We start from the raw sequence: 20903 nt of genomic DNA, 5'->3' as shown, positions 1-20903 counted from the left end.
TTTCGCTGTGTTTAGCTTTTAAAGTTTGCACTCCTGATTGGATTGGTAAATGCGCTACTGGATTTGGTACTGAAGTGTAAACCCAGGGAAATCTTGGTGAGACAGTGGTCTCGATGTCAATAGGCTAACTCGAGAAGCAGGGAAGAAATCAGCCAAGGTGCCCAATACCGATTTCTAGTCAGCAACTTCTGCAGAAAAGTCCGTATGTGAATATTGGGTGAAGGCACAATTAGACTCTTCCATCCCCGTGGGAGAAGATCCTACCAATATTTGCTGTTGAGGCTTGTGCGTGTAAAATGGATTTCTGTTGAGGAGTACTGATAAACCTGTGAAACCATACCCAGGATGAATCACTGCATTTGAGGGTAGAGGGTTAGAAATGAAGGTTGTTTCAATATGCGGGTGATTTGGCCTATTTTGGCCAATATGCTTTTTTTTCCTTTACTGGACAGTAAAATATTTTAATTTTATTCTCCTTTGGTGTAAAGACACAATCATTATTTGCAGTTGTCATGAGAACAAAAGCCTTGTGTGACTGGTTATACAAGACCTTTAATGGTGGAGTTCAGGAGTTTCCAATGGGGTTGAGTGAAGAGGGCATACTGGCCCTCTTCAGAACATGTTAGGGATTCCAGTGAACATTTCTTTCGCATTGCATGTGCTTCAGGTTAAATCTGGTTTACTTTCTCCATTGTATTGCATCTGTAACCTATCCCATGATGTTCGGTGCAGTAAATTGTGTTGACATTAAAACAGTACTTAGCAATGCATGTTTTTGCAAATTTTGTGCATTTTGCATTTAAGAAGAAATCAAATTAAATAGAATTGTGACTTTTTAAATGTTTTATTTAAAGCAGAAAAGGTCAGTTGGCAGCCTTGCAGTATAAGTGCCATTGATGATCTGTTTTTCTTTCACAGCCAAGCGTCATATAGAAGAGGGAATGTGGTCTGACTCACGATCACAATATGGCGAGAGAAATCAACGGGGTCGCTTCCATCCTGGAAGAACACAACATGCAGTATGTTTAATTGTAACTTAATGGGTTCTTATTTTCCTCCTGTCCTTCCTTAGTCATGCCAGAGTCAAGTTTTACCATACCATGCTGATACACTTATTCTACTGAGGAGGTATCTGTTCATGGACAGACATTTATTTTTTTCCCACCTCCTCTCCATAGTACAGTTGTTTGTGCTGCTGCTACTTGGCTGAAATCAGCTATTTTGATTGAACCTAGGATCATCTTGCTCTGTCGACCATTCAGTGCATCTGGTAATTCACTATGAAGCTGATGGATTGTTGTAAAAATCCAACTGGTTCACTAATGTCCTTTTAGGGAAGGAAACCTGCCTTCCTTAGCCAGTGTGGCTTATATGTGATTCCAGTTCCACACCATTGTGGTTAACTCTTAACTGCCCTTGGAAGTGGCCTAGCACGCCACTCAGTATCAAACTGCTAGAAAGGAGTGCCGCAGTTCACGAAGGTGGCCCATCACCACCTTCTCAGGGCTTTGCCAGTGATGCGCACGTCCCAAGAATGAATTAAAAAAAGGTGATAAGGGAGCCCTATACTAAGTTTTATAACACCTGTGTGATTCATGAAGTCATAATTAAATTGTAGAGACATCACAATGTTTGGTAATGCCATCAATTTATTCTGCACAGAGTAACTCTACCTTTGTGTTCTTCACCTCCTCCACCTCCATCCTGCTCAGTGATGAAGTGCCAGGCATTCTCTAAGTCTCCTGATCATAGCTTGCTTAAGATTAAGACCCGAAGTCATGCCACTCCATGGCAAAGTTGTTGGGGCACTGTTGTTTTCTGTTGCTGACATCTGCTGTGGGGAGATGCTGAGCAAGGGTAAGTGTCATCCCCAGGGAGTGGAATTGGTAGAGGCATGGGAGCAAATTCCTTGACCACACCACGTGTGGCATGCAAGACAAAGGAGGACTAGAAGAGAAGAGAAAAATAGAATAACAAGAGACTATTAAATGAGAAAGCTTGATATGTAACATGTATCAAATAAAATGCATTTATTAATTTAATAGAGTAACTAGAAAGTAAGCTCCAACAACAGTTTGACATTATTTGAAAAATTGTTTTGCATACAGGTGACTCAGGTGCAGAGAAGTCCCAAGGTTAAGAAAGGAAAATTGGAGGATGAATATGATATTTGCTCATTTCCAGCAGCATTTCCAGAGCTTGAGCTGTTCTTTTGCCTTGTGTGGGATGTATGATCCAAAAACAATGGAAATAATCTAAAAATATGGGGCAAATATCAATTTGCAGAATGGGAGAAATTGAAGTGACATACAAAAAGAGTTCTATACACAGGTCATGAATGTTTCACATTAGTTATGGAAGCTGGAGGTCAAAAACAGCAAACTGCAGACTTTTACCCATACACTAGTTCAGTAGGAGTTTGGCCCAAATGTATTCTGGTGGATGTGGGGAGTTCTGTTGTATAGATACATTCTAGTCACTGAACCAGAGCCTGACTTTTTTGAAAGTTACCACCTGAAGAAACCAGAGAAAGGAGAGCTCATGTAAACGTCCTGTTGTGGTATGGCACTGACCTATACAGACAAGGAAGATCCCACGTTCATTCTGGTCTATGCTGATAGCCGTTCTCGGATTGGCTTCCAGTGAAGATGCTAAAAATTGGCCTCGGTATCCCTGCTGCAGGGAAAATAAGCCGAGGTCTTAATTTCTGATTGCTATCCAGTGACCTCTGTTAGGAATGTGGGTGAGCAGGAATGGGCTCAGCTATGATTTTACACCCTCCGCTGTTGAATCGTCTAGTGGCACTCTTTAACTTAAAACATGTATTCTCTGCCAATGTGGCAAAGCTGTTAACTTATGGAACAATGGTTAATTTATTAAGGATTTTGATACATAAGCAGTTGTCAGAATTTTAAACCACTAAGGCTCTCTTCAATTCAGTATTATTAGACTTGTATTCTTTAGCATTATGCACATGGACTCTGGTTTTAAAAAAAAATAATTTTCCTCATTACAATATGGTGTATGTTCTGCCACAGACTTTTTAAACCTTTTCTCCTAGGATACGCCAGAATTTCAAAGAACAGTGCATGTAATGCCAAGGAGGCAGGATTATCACCGTGGTGGTGGTAGTGAAGGAGGAGGAAGAGGTGGCAGCACAAGCCGTGAATATAATTATTACAACCATTCAGAGGAGTATCGAGGTTACTCTGCTGACAACCGCGATTCTGGACATGGCCGACGGTTTGGTCCGTCACCCAAAACTGGCTCATGGGTAAACATAACTTTATTTTTATGCAAACATGAACCTCTTGTTACAAAGTGAATGAACATTAAGTATGCAATTGCTGGGTTTTGATGGAAGTCATAAAGCCATAGATTTACCTGTGGTTTGGGAAATGCTTTGATTAAGCATCACACTTTGCAGTACTTGTGCCATGTAAAAGACTCAACTATCATATAGATATATATAAATTACCTTTATGTTATGCCTTTAATTGACTGCAGTTTTTTTTAGTCCCTATTTGTTTTGGGTTCTTTGTACAGTCATCAGTGGCATTCTTTCCTTCACTATCTCCTTAACGTCTATTTATCTGCCCTAATGCACGCTACACTTCAAAAGTTCTTCTTTGGCTCGAAAGCGCTTTGGGACATCCTGAGGTCGTGAAAGGTGCATTATAAATGAAAGTTCTTTCTTTTCTTTCCATACCTTCCCTTCCTCTTGAGTTTATTATTTTGGATTGCATTGCCTTTCCACCATAGTTATATCTTTGCCCCTCCCCTTTATGCTCTAAGATTTGTGCCTCCTTTCCCTTACTGGTTTAAATTTTCACCACTGCTTTATTTCCTCTGACTGCAAAGACATTAGTATCAGTTTGGTTTCGATGAAACCCATCCAGTCTGCAGAGTCCCCTGCTCCAGATCCCATTCCAGCGACCTGGAAATCTGAAATCCTCCCTTCTGTACCTCCAGCCAAGCATTAATGTGCCTAATCTGCTTCTCCCTAACTGGCTAAGTATGTGACACCAGAAGTAATCCTAAAATCACTATTCTAATAATTCTGCTTTTTGCTCTATTGTCTAACACAAACTGTGTTTGCAAGACTCTCATCCTGTTCTTCCTTATGTCATTGGTTCCATGTGAACTATGACTTAAGGCTGTTAATCCTTCCTTTCCAGAATCATCTCCAGCTGCTCCGTTATGTTCCATACCCTGGTACCTGGGAGGCAACAGATCATTCAGGACTCCTGATCACATCTGGAAAAATGGGACATCATTCCTTTAATTATAGAATTCCCAATAACTCTCCTATAACTACTTCTTAACTATTACTTCTTTGCCCCCCCCCCACCTTGTAACAACTTGCTCCACGGTGCCATACGTTGCTTGTGATTTCCTACCAAAGTCACTGTCCTCATCTGCCTCATAGGTATCCACCACTGAACATGTGTCAGACAATTCAGAGCCCCAGGAATTTCCTGTAGTGCTTCTACCCTAATCATCCTCACTCCTTAGTGGTCACCCAATTCCTTTCCTTTGCCTCAGTATCCCTGTCCAGCTGCAGGGTGCCCACCCTGTAATGTGCGTTCTATTATCCCTTTGTCCTATATAATGCAGAATGTCTCCAACAGTTTCTCAAGGTCAAGAGAGTCTGCCTGGAGACAATTCTTATATCTGTGGTTGTCCTGGAGACAGGACTTTGAGAAACACCCATGTCATGTAAGTTCTGCGCAACACTGTTTTCACTGTCCTGCCAAAGTAAGTGGACTCAAAGGACTTGGAAATGCCAAATAACTGAAAATAGTTTCAAGTCGACTACACTTTGGCTTGAACTGCAGTCCAGTGCTAAACTTCCTCTACCCATTTAGCTGCCTCCGTGACTCTGCTTGCCTCATATAACTTGATTTGCCCCTTGCTTATACAATCTACTTAAGTGCCACAACACCCCAAATCCCACCCTACTTCAAAGACCCCATGCTCCCACTAATGTTCCACATGCTATTACCTCCCGCAGTGCTCTTGCACCCTGCAACTTTCTCCTCCTTCCCTTCCCTCCCCACCCAACTTCCTAGCAGTACCATATTCCTAAACCCTCCCTACTGCTACAAAACTTCAGGACCCACCTCATGTACTAAATCACAGTATCCCTTCCCAATGCTGCCAACTCCTAGGAACTCACTCCCCAGTACTTGCATACCTAAAGCTCCCCTTCCTGAACCACCCCCTTCTACTGTACTTAATGACCTGCCCAGAAATTAGGATCCTCCCTACCCACTGTTGCCAGGGCACAGGACTTTTTCTCTTCTCTCCCCTTCCTTCCCCCTCCACCACCCTTCACTGGTATCACAGTGTACTCCCAACCCCCAGTGTCCCCTCCCATGCTCCAGTACACCACGGCCCCACACACATAATACCTACCTGCAATCTGTTACATCTTCCCTTTCTTCTTACTCTGTATCCTTTGCTTTCAAAAAGATGAAAACATTTCAATATATAAGTAGAGCAGCATTTAATAATTAAGGTCACTAATTTACAATTTTCATAAAGAAGAGGACCAATCTCAAAATTTGATCCCCAAAATACAGGTAAAAATAGTACCATATATTAAAACCACTGATTCATTTAACATATATTCGTGGCCCTGATAATACATTCTATGATGCAAAACATAATATGCCTAATGTTATACACCTGTGTATCCTCCAACTTACCATGATCAACATTGTAGGAGATCTGCCAATAAATAAAAAAATATATATTTATTTTAAAAAGAAAAAGTAGGTTAGGAACTTCCTCCTGGGTTCTTCTGATCTGGTGGCTGATAATCACAAGCAATTTATTGACTTCTCGTCAATCTCAGCAAGCAGCTGCAATTGCCTGAATTCCCATAGGGCATACTTCCGCAGTGGTCTTAAAGGGACAATCCAAATTAGCAGCACCTAACATCACAACCATACTCCAGACTCTAATTGACTACTGAGCCAAACCAGGGGTGATCTAGTGTTCATAAAGGTCCTTCATTTTATGCTGTACTTTAATTTACTGTACTTTAATTTACTATGTTTTCTGCTTTGAAACATCATAGCATGAGACACATTATCTTATTTGAACCTTTGAGCACTGCGCTGTGTCAAGTTGTCAACTCTCAATCAATAATAATCCTAGTTACAGCTATTAAATACAGCAAGTATTAAAGAAATGATTACAAACTCTAAACCTCTAAGGAGAGAATAAAACAAAGGGCTAGCACTGAAATAATTATAAGGGAAGAGGAGCCAATTCAAGATCATGGAAGGAAAGGAAGAGGGCAGAAGGGAAAAGAAAGCGTTACACACAATTTCAATAATTTTATTTTTTAAAAAATCTCAAAATTATGATGGAGCTAAAATGGGAAAGAAAATTCATGTAACTTAATTAGAGGTGATTCATCCTGATGTCAGAACCAATTTACAACTCAGAATTCACTGAACCTATGTTGGTTTAGAGGCCTAAGCATCTTGTTTTGAGCTTCTCTTTGTTGAAGATGCTGTATAGTGTTGAACTGAGCAACAAAGACTAGAAAGATACCAGTTTCAGTCTCTGGGTTGTGCGGAGTTAGATATCAGGCAGGACAGTAATGGGATGCTACAACGAGCTTCAGTGAACCTGGGCTAGGGAGGTCAAAGAAGAAGCCAAGCCTCCCACTCGTAGCTGCTGCACTGGAAAAACATGTCTGTGGACTTCAAAAGAGAATCAAATTGGGCTTGGCTGTAATATCCCCCCAAATTAGAATAGTTTGCTGACAGTTGCTGTCGAGGCTTGCACAGCATGGCTGACCATTGGGATGCAGTATTTGAGGTCTCAGCACCTGTGGATCAATACCCACTATGACTCAGCACCTTCAGGAAAGGAGGAGAAACAAATCTGTTGTTCACACTTGCAACTATTGTTGTAAAATGAATATGCAGCACACCTGAGCCTTTTCACAATGTGGCATTGGTGTCAATTACAATTTCCTTAATAACTCCCATAAAGCATAAAATGTGAGTTGATCTTATAATTTCTTCTCTACTGTTTGCTGCACTATCAATTTCCTTGACTTTGGCCAATTTGTAACTTTTTTCACCTTTCAAGGGCTAAAACCTGTGTTTGTCATTGTCTAATGATCAACTAGTGAAAATCCTCTGTGGGCAGGACAGGGGTGTAAACAAAGTCTCTTTGGGATCAAGTCGGCTCCAAGATGACATGTCTAGAATTGAGAAATTGAACCAGGCAGATTTGTGGTACTTCAGGGCGCTGCTACTAATTGGCCAACCAGCCTGGCTCGTTGATGGGTCCTTGAGGCGTAGAGCTGTAACTGATGACCAGGCTTCTTCTCACTTGGTTCCAGACAACCCTGCAGGCCATGCCTAAATGAAGAGAGTGCTTTTTGCTGGACAAGTATTGAGGAAACTTGCTAGTTCTCAATATTGTGTTTTAGCCTAACTCAAAAATCCAGTTTAAAATGGGGAAAAGGTATATAATTTCTGGGGGATTTCTTATAAGATCATTTGTTTTTATTTTATTCCCATTTTATGCTGGACATTGGAATTGAGTCGGATCAAAACCAAAATCTTGGCCTCTAAACCAATAAGATAATGTGTCCCATGTTATGACTTTTATTTCAAGTGTGGCCATGACATTATGGATTTTTTCAATCTTTATTTCTTTTCATAAAATTTATCCAGGATGATGAAAATTCCAAATGGCTCAGAGAGGAGCTTTCAGGAAATAGACAGTCTGATTACAGGTAGGTGAAGAAAGGAGTATTTCCATGAATTTGTTATTCTTGACACCAACTGTAGAGGAATACTATACTGATTTGACCAGCTATAAATGCTAGTAATTGGTTATTTTTGACATAAGAATTTTGTTTTGGACTTACACAAAGCTTGTCTTCAACTTGTCTGCCTAATTAAATAGTAGTGGGTTTTGTTCGTTTACAAAATATGCAAACAGTTGAAAAAATGGTGCTCAATTTGTTTCACTTTACAGGGAGATGCAAAATAAATGCTTACTTCTTTAAACAAAAAAAACTGTGACTGAGACATCCCTTACTTGTTTCTTATCCTGTAAATGTTTGTTCAGTAGGATCCTGGCGATCCAAAACTCTGGAATTATCCAAAGCACTCAATGTCGCCAAATGTCTCTTTCCTGAGTGCTGTTTTTATATAATAACTGGCAAACTTTTTTTTTTAAAAGCGCCAATGTTGTTGAAGTTGTTGGCTACCGAATAGTTTTGGTCTGGTTTTCTTTGGTAGGTTAGGTATTGTGAATGAAAGATTTAAAATGGAAGAGTGGGTGTATGCACTTCCTGTTGTAGCATTGAGCCTTGTAACCCAAAAAATGTCCATGCGATTTGTACTGAGGTAGCTGCTTGAAACATTATCAAACAGATTTACTGTGAATTTTGAGCCAGATAAATGGTTTTGGCTTTGTATCAATGCAAGTTGTTTAATATAAATTGGTTGTGTAGTTGCTAAACCCAGTGCTTAACATTTTTACACCAATAGCTTTTCACTGACTGTAGTAGGACTGGATTTAATGCAAAATTAAATTCAACAAGTGACTAGGTAGTCCATTGGTCTACCTGGGAGCTTTATAAAATTCATTATTACCTCTTTTAATGTTGACCGAGATCCTATTAGTTTTTTGATAACATGAAAATTGAACTGGCAGTTTCTTGCCTGCATGTCAGAGCTCCATTTTCCCTGACGAGAGTGATGTGAAGTTGACGTTGTAAATTGAACCTGCTAGCTTTGCATCACTGTAACAGGTACTAATCTCAAACCAATACTTGTAGAACATTTGTGCTTTTATCATCTCCAGGCTTCGTATAGTCAGTATTGGCATTATCATAGAATCATAGAAAGGTTACAGCAAGGAAGGAGGCCATTCGGCCCATCGAGTCTGCGCCAGCTCTATGCAAGAGCAATCCAGCTAGTCCCATTCCCCTGCCCTATCCCCGTAGCCCTGCAAATTTTTTCTTTCAAGTACTTATTTAGTTCCCTTTTAAAGGCCATGATTGAATCTGCCTCCACCACTCCCTTGGGCAGTGCATTCCAGATCCTAACCACTCGCTGTGTAAAAAAGTTTTTCCTCATGTCACCTTTGGTTCTTTTGCCAATCACCTTAAATCTATGTCCTCTGGTTCTTGACCCTTCCGCCAATGGGAACAGCTTCTTTCTATCTACTCTGACTAGACCCTACATGATTTTGAATACCTCTATCAAATCTCCTCACAACCATCTCTGCTCTAAAGAGAACAACCCCAGCTTCTGCAATCTATCCACGTAACTGAAGTCCCTCATCCCTGGAATCATTCCAGTAAATCTCTTCTGCACCCTCTCCAAGGTCTTCACATCTTTCCTAAAGTGTGGTGCCCAGAACTGGACACAATACTCCAGTTGTGGCCGAACCAGTGTTTTATAAAGGTTCATCATGACTTCCATTCTTTTGTACTCTATGCCTCTATTTATAAAGCCCAGGACCCTGTATGCTTTTTTAACCACTTTCTCAACCTGCCCTGCCACCTTCAACAATTTGTGCACATATACCCCCAGATCTGTCTGTTCCTGTACCCCTTTTAGAGTTGTGCCCTCTAGTTTATATTGCCTCTCCTTGTTCTTCCGACGGAAATGTATCATTTCGCATTTTTCTGCGTTAAATTTTATCTGCCACATGTCCAACCATGCCACCAGCCTGTCTATCACTATCCTCCTCACTGTTTACTACCATTCCAAGTTTTGTGTCATCTGCAAATTTTGAAATTGTGCCCTGTACACCCAAGTCCAAGTCATTAATATATATCAAGAAAAGCAGTGGTCCCAGCACCAACCCCTGGGGAACACCACTGTACACCTCCCTCCAGCCTGAAAAACAATCGTTCACCACTACTGTCTGTTTCCTGTCGCTTATCCAATTCTGTATCCATATTGCTACTGCCCCCTTTATTCCATGGGCCGCAATCTTGATGACAAGCCTACCATGCGTTACTTTATCAAACACCTTTTGAAAGTCCATATACACCACATCAACTGCATTGCCCTCATCTACCCTCTCTGTTACCTCATCAAAAAACTCTATCAGGTTGGTTAATCACGATTTGCCTTTAACAAATCCGTGCTGGCTTTCCCTCGTCTAAGTGACTGTTAATTCTGTCCTGGATTATCATTTCTAAAAGTTTCCCCACCACTGAGGTTAAACTGACTGGCCTATAGTTGCTGGGTTTATCCTTACACCCTTTTTTGAACAAGGGTGTAACATTTGAAATTCTCCGGTCCTCTGGCACCACCCCAGTATCCAAGGATGTTTGTAAGATTATGGCCAGTACCTCCGCAATTTCCACCCCTGCTTCCCTCAACAACCTAGGATGCATCCCATCCGGATCAGGTGACTTATCTACTTTAATTACAGTTAGCCTTTCTAATACCTCTTTATCAATTTTTAGCCCATCCAGTATCTCAACTACATCTTCCTTTACTGACACTCTGGTAGCACCTCCTTCCTTGGTAAAAATTATGTTGGCCACCAGTCTATTCTCATACTCTCTCTTTGCCATAACTCTTACTCTTACTGCAGTAAACATAATTCAACATTCTGAATCAGTACACTATAAACTTTCTGTCCTACGTAGAATCATAGAATGTTAAAGCACAGAAGGAGGCCATTCTGACCATCTTGCCTGTGCCGGATCTTCGAAAGAGCTATCTAGTCCTGCTCCCCTGCTCTTTCCCCATAGTCCTGCAAATCTTTCCTTTTCAAGTATACCCGCAATTCCCTTTTGAAAGTTACTATTGAATCTGCTTCCACTATCCTTTCAAGTAGTGTATTCCAGAGCGTAACAACTCGCTATGTAAAAAACATTCTCCTCATTTTCCCCCTAGTTCTTTTGCCAATTATCTTAAATCTGTGTCCTCTGGTTATCGACCTTCCTGCCGGTAGAAAGAGTTTTTCCCTCTCTACTCTATCAAAACCCTTCATAATTTTAAACACCTCTATTAAATCTCCCCTTAAATTTCTCCTCTCTAAAGAGAACAATCCCAGCTTTTCTCGTCTCTCCACATAACTGAAGTCTCTCATCCCAGTACCATTCTAGTAAATCTCCTCTGTACGCTCTCCAAGGCCACTTGATAAATCTGCCATAACATTTATCGTACAGTCCCTCCCTTATTTTACAGATGCTATTTTATGTTTGCCTGTATCGCCTCTTCCTCAATTACTCTTTTAGCTTTCGGGTTTAACATCTCACCCTCGCTCTTTGATTGAAGGAGAACAATTCATGTGCTTTCTGGGTCTGATGATAGCACTGGATGTAAAATCATAATTTTCCCCATTCTTTCTCATCGTGGTCTCAGCCGTTTACCAATATTTGTCTTTGTCCACCAGCCTAAATTGTAAATAGAGACTTGGCCTAACAGCAAAGTATTATTTCAATCACAGCTGCTGTTACCATTCTCCGGTGATCGATGCTTTCCTAGTCGGAAAGATGGAGAGAAGTGGGTACTTGCAGGATAACTCCTTTAGGCTGCGAGCATTAATGGCATGTTAAACACACTGGAACAGAAGGCTGTTTATCCAGCTGTTCAGTACTTTCAGTGCCTCTTTTGCTAACAATCTGCATTTCATAAATGGACAGCACTACAATGGACTATTTCATTAATGAGCTGTCAAGAGCTTATAACCATACATTCCAGAGAATAAAAAAAATTGATTTGTTCAATACAAATAAAAATCCACAAATAGCAACTGTAAAATAAATGAGCAATGGAAATTAAATTTAGAAAAGAAGGATAGATACTGCAGCAGATTTAGCTGCTTCTCCATTACATTGTCATAGATCAAATCTTAGTATTAAAAGTTCATCTGAAACATAGTGATCACACATAGCTCCTTTTGATACATATTTCTTCATTTCAATTCTGACATTCTGAAAACAAAGATTTACTTTAAAAATGAATGCAGTCCCTACTGCATATAGCAGGTGTGATCGTGCTAATATGATTTGCCTGCTATACCTGGTTAACGGTAAATCCATCGGACTCCCGAGCGCAAAACAAAACTGGTTATTGAGTTTTGGGTGTTCGGGTCTCTGTTAGTATCAGTTGCCATGCAGTTCATATCACTGTGAGCAAAATACAGGACAGAAACAGAACTCATTTAACGCACCCATAATCTAACTTTGTTTTATAGTTTACGCCTTATTTTGATGTGTGATATTGAACACTGAGTCTGTTATACTTATGCTGTCTGAAATTATAGTTTATACCTTTTTGATCATAAAGTTATCAAACTGGTACACTTCAAAGAGTGACTCTTCAATCTGTAACAGAACATGGCCGGGGATTCATTTCAACTTCCAGTTAAAAATCGACCGTAATAACCCCAGAGCATTGATCAGCGGAAGTAGTGAGAAAATCATGTTGGTTTACGAAAGTGGAATCATCCTGGTTATAGACAGGTGAACTATATGTAATATAATACAGTACCGCATTATTCTGCTTATTGGTAAAATGTATTGATTCTGTATTTAGCAGATAGCTGATTGAAGCTGCCTTAAGTCTCCATTAACTATTCGCACTATTAACAATTACCTGAGGCAGTCAGAAAGTGGAGACTTCGGGCAGCTTCACTCAGCTGTTCAGCGCTTCCAATAGACAAGATTTGTATCAATTTGATTCCTTTTGCTTTGTATTATGGTGGCACTGCAGTACTGAGGCACTCAGCTCCTCAGATGAATAGTTAACAGTACTTAATCATAAGTTAACGAGGCGAGAAAAGCTTATTGAATTGCCCAAAATAGCCAGCACATATAATGTGTTAGGAGCGACGCCTTTGTAATTGAATTCAATGGAAATGGCAAATGGTTAGCGTCATTTGGCTGATATAGGCGGCTGCCCTGGGATAAGCGTGGACGATTTAAGTGGCGGGGACTGCAGAGGCTGTTCCTAACGACGACACTCAATAACTTCCAATGGCCATGTTGGATCACAAACATCTACCGAATGGCGCTAAAACTATTTTATTATTTTAGTAAAATGCAAAAAATTAAATATATAACGAATAATCTTTACTTCGGTGAGGGTTGATCTCTCCTACCAAATATTTTAAAAGAGAGGATCCACTTAGAATTTGTTTTTAATGCCAAATAATTTTAGTAAAAAGTCTGATTAAAGCTCAGAAGCAGTTAATCAAGAAAGAACACACACACACACACACACACACACACACACACACACACACACACACACACACACACACCTCCCTCCCCCCCCCCCCCCCCCCCAACCAAGGTATTCAAGTAGGGAATTATGTGGGATTGGTGAGGTCCCAGTATGAATAATCCTAACTAAAATATATGTTTTAATGTGCCTGAATCTGGAATATTTAGCTGGTTTTCTCACTTGTATTACATTTCCAAAGCACAGGAAGTGCCTTTTGTGGTTTTTCAGAGCAAAACTGTTGGGGTTTAGACAAGGCCAATTAGTTCCACTTTGCTTGTCTTTGACCCTCTGCGAAACCATTTGGATTGCAGTGGTGGTTGTGACGATGCAGAAGAAGAGGAGCGAATCTATCTCTACCGTCACCATTAACGCCACACTGTGCACTTAACAGAGTCTCAGGCTTTAAGGACACTCACTCACTCTTTCTCTCTCTCTCTCTCTCTCTCTCCAGCACCCACACCTGCTAGTGAGTGCTGGTAAGAAAAGCCTTTTATTATTTTCAAACCGTCAAGAACGTACAACAGTTGCTAAAATCGCGTTTAGTCTCTCTTTCAAGCAAAGTGAAGTGAACTTTAAATAAATGTGATTGTTAGATTGGCCTGCAGACTGATTTACGCACTTTGCATGGGGGTTGGGGTGCGGTATAGAGAGGCTCACGTGGGTTTGCTCTATGTCTTTAGCTATCCCCTGATCCAGTAATAGTGCTAAAAAATCTGACTCCAGCTCCGCTCAGATTCAGCGTGTCTGTGCCAGTAAACAGCAGGACCTTTTTTTAATATGCAGAATTAAAATGGTGGCTCCTTTACCTTAGGGCTGGGGGTGTTTTGTACAGAGCTCACCTTCACTGTGGGGCTACTTTGTTAACTATGTTAGGAATGGTATGTGTAAGACCTGTCCACATCGCAACTACAACGTGCAGTAGTTTTGCGTTGCCTAATTTTTACCTCCTGTTCATATTCTTTTAAAATCTTATGAGTTTTTTTGATACTCTTAAGTCAGAAACACTGAAAGCACATACCTTTGTTTAATCAACGAGCTTAATCCAACACGCTTTTACTCCAAGATGGCGCACCACGTGACCTGTGTCATGTATTAGCAACACCCTATTGCACTTTTAGTGGTGGAAGCAAATGGCTATCACCAATAGGAATAGGGAAGTTTCCTGGTGCAACACGGCTATATGATTTATGGGGAGAGTGTGGAAGAATGACCTGTAGATGGTACCTGCGTGGGTTGTGAATTTAGGTATTTTCAAGTGTATCTAATCACTATTTGTGCTGTGAAATGAGTGCGACTGAATGTCTAACATTGATGACCATATTGCTGATCAGTCGGTGAGTTGGTGAAGTGAGGTGTCTATAAATTGATCTGCCTTATTGCATCATGAGTTCTCTTTAAAAGTGTCTGAATTTAATTTGCCTTGGGAAATTACTGCTCCTTTTTATCAGTCTCCTTATACCTCAAAAGTACAGTATTAATATCATTGCTGAGCATACCTGAATCTTTTCAATGTAGAAAGCTGAGTCAACTTGCAAAACCAAACAGTTGATATTTAGTTTACTTGGAATTACAAAATATACGAACATACAAAATTGACGGGCAGGAAAAGACAAGCTGGTCCATCAAGCCTGCCCCGGACCATGATGGTCAGACCATCTTGACTAAACACTTATTCCTTTCCCCCACTTTTGAAGCCATGAGAGAGGCAACAGAACAGAGAAAAGGCCCAGGGCCAATAAGGGAAACAATACTCTGTAAAATTCCTCTCCCACCCCCTCAGGCGATCAAAACCAGTCCAGGAGATCACATGGACCAAGTGTTATCTATAACGCTGTGACTAGTGCCAGGGACTAACTGCTTCTGCTGTCGACGACGCGCATGAGCACCCAGGGCGGGATCATTTTGGGCCGCGCAGGCATGTTGTAGGTCACCAACTGCTCTTGCTGCCGTTTGTTAAAAGCGCAGACCGGCGGCCGAGCACCAGAAATGCAGCCGATGCAGGTAGCTATAATGGGGATGGAGAACAGAGCCTGGAGGAAGGGGAGAATCATAGAAATTTATGGCACAGAAGGAGACCATTCGGCCCATCGTATCGGTACCGGCCAAAAAAGAGATATGCCTAATCCCACTTTCCAGCTCTTGGTCCACAGCCTTGGAAAAAGCCGGGGGTGGGTGGGGGGGTTGTGCTGGGATGGGGAGAAGCAGAAGCAGCACAGGGAGCAGGGCGGAAGGGGAGAAGCGGGGTTGGGGGGAGCAGGGAGAGAAGGAGGAAGCAGCAGCAATGGGGGGAAGGGGGAGCCTGGAGGAAGCAGAGCAAAGGGGTGCGGGGAGGGTGGGAGAATGTGATCCAGGTCTAAGGTTGGGGGTAAGAGAGGGAGGACGAGGTCCAGACGGGGAGATGGATCCCTTTCACCTCTTTCCCCCCACCATTAGACCTGGATCATGTTCTCCTCCCTGCCACCCTCCCTCCCCACACCCCACACCATTAGACCTTTTTTTTTATTCGTTCATGGGATGTGGGCGTCGTTGGCGAGGCCGGCATTTATTGCCCATCCCTAATTGCCCTTGAGAAGGTGGTGGTGAGCCGCCTTCTTGAACCGCTGCAGTCCGTGTGGTGAAGGTTCTCCCACAGTGCTGTTAGGAAGGGAGTTCCAGGAGTTTGACCCAGCGACTATGAAGGAACAGCGATATATTTCCAAGTCGGGATGGTGCATGACTTGGAGGGGAACGTGCAGGTGGTGTTGTTCCCATGTGCCTGCTGCCCTTGTCCTTCTAGGTGGTAGAGGTCGCGGGTTTGGGAGGTACTGTCGAAGAAGCCTTGGCGAGTTGCTGCAGTGCATCCTATGGATGGTACACACTGCAGCCACTGTGCGCGGGTGGTGGACGGGGTGCCAATCAAGCAGGCTGCTTTGTGCTGGATGGTGTCGAGCTTCTTGAGTGTTGTTAGAGCTGCACTCATCCAGGCAAGTGGAGAGTATTCCATCACACTCCTGACTTGTGCCTTGTAGATGGTGGAAAGGCTTTGGGGAGTCAGGAGGTGAGTCACTCGCCGCAGAATACCCAGCCTCTGACCTGCTCTTGTAGCCACAGTATTTATATGGCTGGTCCAGTTAAGTTTCTGGTCAATGGTGACCCCCAGGATGTTGATGGTGGGGGATTCGGCGATCGTAATGCCATTGAATGTCAAGGGGAGGTGGTTAGACTCTCTCTTGTTGGAGATGGTCATTGCCTGGCACTTGTCTGGCGCGAATGTTACTTGCCACTTTTCAATCCAAGCCTGGATGTTGTCCAGGTCTTGCTGCATGCAGGCGTGGATTGCTTCATTATTTGAAGGGTTGTGAATGGAACTGAACACTGTGCAATCATCAGCGAACATCCCCATTTCTGACCTTATGATGGAGGGAAGGTCATTGATGAAGCAGCTGAAGGTGGTTGGGCCTAGGACACTGCCCTGAGGAACTCCTGCAGCAATGTCCTGGGGCTGAGATAATTGGTCTCCAACAACCATTACCATCTTCCTTTGTAAACAATTTTACAACACCAAGTTATAGTCCAACGATTTTATTTGAAATCTACAAGCTTTCGGAGGCTTCCTCCTTCCTCAGGTAAATGAGGAAGGAGGAAGCCTCCGAAAGCTTGTAGATTTCAAATAAAATCGTTGGACTATAACTTGGTGTTGTAAAATTGTTTACAATTGTCAACCCCAGTCCATCACTGGCATCGCCACATCTTCCTTTGTGCTAGATATGATTCCAGCCACTGGAGAGTTTTCCCCGATTCCCATTGACTTCAATTTTACTAGGGCCCCTTGGTGCCACACTCGGTCAAATGTTGCCTTGATGTCAAGGGCAGTGACTCTCACCTGGATCACGTTCTCCTCCCACCGCCCCCCCACCCCCACACCATTAGACCTGGATCACGCTCTTGAGCATGAACGGCAGTGCGTTGATTTCTCGGAAAGCCCCGGTACATGCACGCCAAGTGACATCATCAATAGTGACCGTGTCACTATTCACTTTGTAATGTAAAAGGTGACCCCCCACCACCACTGCCCCTACTTTCTATCCCATAAACCTGAAAACAAACCATGGCCCGCACACAATTCCCCATCAGTCACCGCAGCTCTCTTCCAGAGTGTTTAGTTTGAGGGAGTGATTAGTGACAGTGTGTGTACTTCCAGATTTCAATCAACACGTGAAAGCTATGGCTCTGTTAATGACCTCACTTCCAATTACGTTACACTCACCCATTCTCGTTGAATGAAATGCACCTCACTAAACCAACCTTGCAGCTCAAATTATGAAAAATAGTCAATGCTGTAGATTTGTCAAATTCAGCCTCACAGAGAAATGGTTTCAGCAACCGCATGATCTCGCAGTGCCCATTCAGGGGGCCACATATTTGAAGCAGCTCACAAGTCAATTGCTGGGTTGGCCTGGCATGGAATGTTTTCAGAGTCAAAGCGAGGTGGGAGGCAATGTGGAGGCCTCACTCCTCCAGCAGACAGGGGAGTTTTGTTAGAGTTTTTAACAGATCATGCTGATAGCACTCGACAAGGTTCCACATAAGAGACTGTTTTAAAAAAAAAAATGAGAGCACATGGAATTGGAGGCAACCTATTGGCTTGGCTGGGGAATTGGTTAGTAGCAATAATGAGTATGTACTCAAATTGGCAGGATGTGACTAATGGTGTCCCCCAGGGATCTGTACTGGGGCCACAGCATTTCACTATATTTATAAATGACTTGGATGAGAGCTGTATATCTAAGTTTGCTGACGACACGAAGTTAGGTTGCACAGTAAATAGTGTAGATGGGAGCAGAAAGTTGCAATGGGACATTGATCAGAACATTAAAAAATAGGAGTAGGAGTAGGCCGTACGGCCCCTCGAACCTGCTCCATTCAGTAAGTTCGTGGCTGATCTTCTACCTCAACTTCACTTTCTCACCCTATTCCCAAAAATCTGTCGATCTCGGCCTTGAATATACTGAACAACTGAGCATCCAAAGCCCTCTGGGGTAGAGAATTCCAAAGAGTCACAACCCTCTGAGTGACGAAATTTTTCCTTACCTCGGTCCTAAATGGCCGACCCCTTATCTTGAGACTATGACCCCTAGTTCTAGACTCTCCAGCCAGGGGAAACAGTCTCTCAGCATCTACCCTGTCAAGCCCTCTAAGAATTTTATGGGGGTGATTTTAAATCTCAAGAATGGTTGGGCTGGGGCGGGTGGGAGTTGAAAATAGTTGGTTTTTTTGGGTCGCAACTGCAAAATTTTTGGACTTTGCATTCCCAGTGGGAAGCCTGTACTTTTACGCACTGATGTTAAACCTGGAAATAAAGCCGGGTTGCGGTTGCAACCCAAAAATCAACTATTTTCAATTCCCACCCGCCCCCAACCCACCCGTTCTTGGGGTTTAAAATCACCCCCTATATGCTTCAATGAGATCACCTCTCATTCTTCTAAACTCCAGAGAATATAGGCCCATTCTACACAATCTTTCCTCATAGGACAACCCTCTCATCCCAGGAATCAATCTAGTGAACTTTGGTTGCACCCCTCTAAGGCAAGTATATCCTTCCTTAAGTAAGGAGACCAAAATTGTACACAGTACTCCAGGTGTGGTCTCACCAGAGCCCTGTATAATTGCAGCAAGATCTCCTTACTCTTGTACGCCAACCCCCTTGCAATAAAGGCTAACATACCATTTACCTTCCTAATTGCTTGCTATACCTTTTTTTGTTCATTCACGGGATGTGGACGTCGCTGGCAAGGCCAGCATTTATTGCCCATCCCTAATTGCCCTTGAGGTGGTGGTGAGCCGCCTTCTTGAACCGCTGCAGTCCGTGTGGTGAAGGTACTCCTACAGTGCTGTTAGTTAGGGAGTTCCAGGATTATGACCCAGTGACGATGAAGTAACGGCGATATATATCCAAGTCAGGATGGTGTGTGACTTGGAGGGGAATGTGCAATTGGTGGTGTTCCCATGCTCCTGCTGTCCTTGTCCTTCTAAGTGGTAGAGGTTGCGGGTTTGGGAGGTGCTGTCGAAGAAGCTTTGGCGAGATGCTGCTGTGTATCTTGTAGATGGTACACACTGCAGCCATGGTGCACCGGTGGTGAAGGGAGTGAATGTTTAATAGTTTATTGAGTTTAATTGAGAGAAATGACCTTAGTTCCAAAAAGCAAGATGTAGAATCAGTTTGGGTGGAGATAAGAAATAGTAAAGGCAAGAAGTCACTTGTGGGAGTAGTTTATAGGCCCCCTAACAGTAACCACACTGTAGGACAGGGTATACAGGAAGAAATAATGAGGGCTTGTGAGAAAGGAACAGCGATAATCATGGGTGATTTTAATTTACATACAGATTGGAAGAATCTGATTGGCAAAGGTAGGCTGGAAGGTGAGTTCGTAGAGTGCTTTCGGGACAGTTTCTTAGAGCAGCACATTCTAGAGCTAACCAGAGAGCAGGCTATTCTACATCTGGTAATGTGTAATGAGACAGGATTAATTAATGACCTCATTGTAAAGGAGCCTCTAGGTAACAATGATCACAATATGATTGAATTTTGCATTCAGTTTGAGGGAGATAAGAGTAAGTCTAAGACTAGTGTTTTAAACTTAAATACGAGCAATTATGAGGGCATGAAGACAGAGCTGGCTAAAGTGAACTGGGAAATTAGGTTAAGGGATAGGTCAGTAGAGATGCAGTGGCAGACATTTAATGAGATATTTCATAACACTCAGCAAAGATACATTCCAGTGAGAAAGAGAAGAAACTCTAGGGGAATGACGTACCATGCATGGCTAACTAAGGAAGTTAAAGATAGTATCAAATTGAAAGAAAAAGCATACAATTCCGTGAAGATTAGTGGCAGGTCAGAAGATTGGACAGAATATAAGAAACAGCAAGGAACGACTAAAAGAATAATGAGGAAGAAATTAGAGTACAAGAGAAAGCCAGCTGGAAATATAAAATACAGATAGTAAGGGGTGATTTTAAACCCTAAGAACGAGTGGGTTGGGGGTGGGTGGGAGTTGTAAATAGTTGTTTTTTCAGGTCGCAACTGCAAAATTTTTGGACTTGGCATTCCCAGTGGGAAGGCTGTACTTTTCCGCGCCGATGTTAAACCCGGAAATAAAGCCGGGTTACGATCGCGACCCAAAAAACAACTGTTTTCAACTCCCACCCACCCCCAAACCACCCGTTCTTGGGGTTTAAAATCAGCCCCTAAGAGTTTCTACAGGGATTTAAAAAGGAAAAGAGTAAGTAAAGTGAGCATTGGTCCTCTAGAGAGTGAGTCTGGGGAATTAATAATGGAGAATAAGGAAATGGTGGATGAATTGAACAGATATTTTGCGTCCGTCTTCACTGTAGAGGATACAAATAACATGCCAGAAATAATTGTGAATCAAGGTGAAAGGGAGGGAGGAACTTAAAACATTTACAATCACCAGGGAAAGGGTTCTGAAAAAAATATTAGAACTAAAAGCTGACAAGTCCCCAGGTCCTGACGGACTTCATCCTAGGGTCTTAAAAGAAGAGATAGTAGATGCATTGGTATTAATTTTCCAAAATTCCCTAGATTCTGGAAGGGTCCCATCAGATTGGAAAATAGCGAATGTAACTCCTCTATTCAAGAAAGGAGAGAGACAGAAAGCAGGA

General features: G+C 42.4%; 1 protein-coding gene across 5 annotated transcripts in view; it reads left to right on the top strand.

The window, feature by feature from the left end:
* Positions 1-20903, top strand: part of pphln1 (periphilin 1) — a 209772-nt gene that overhangs the window by 9905 nt on the left and 178964 nt on the right. For all 5 annotated transcript variants that reach the window (XM_067999871.1, XM_067999868.1, XM_067999869.1 and 2 more), the window contains 3 exons: positions 919-1019; positions 3062-3274; positions 7707-7768. In XM_067999871.1, coding sequence (XP_067855972.1) covers positions 942-1019; positions 3062-3274; positions 7707-7768 — 353 coding nt within the window. In that variant the 5' untranslated portion in view covers positions 919-941. The remainder of the gene's footprint in view (positions 1-918; positions 1020-3061; positions 3275-7706; positions 7769-20903) is intronic.

Source organism: Heptranchias perlo, chromosome 18 (genome assembly GCF_035084215.1).
Source record: "Heptranchias perlo isolate sHepPer1 chromosome 18, sHepPer1.hap1, whole genome shotgun sequence".
Taxonomy (NCBI): domain Eukaryota; kingdom Metazoa; phylum Chordata; class Chondrichthyes; order Hexanchiformes; family Hexanchidae; genus Heptranchias; species Heptranchias perlo.
This window is presented reverse-complemented; position numbering and strand designations above follow the sequence as displayed.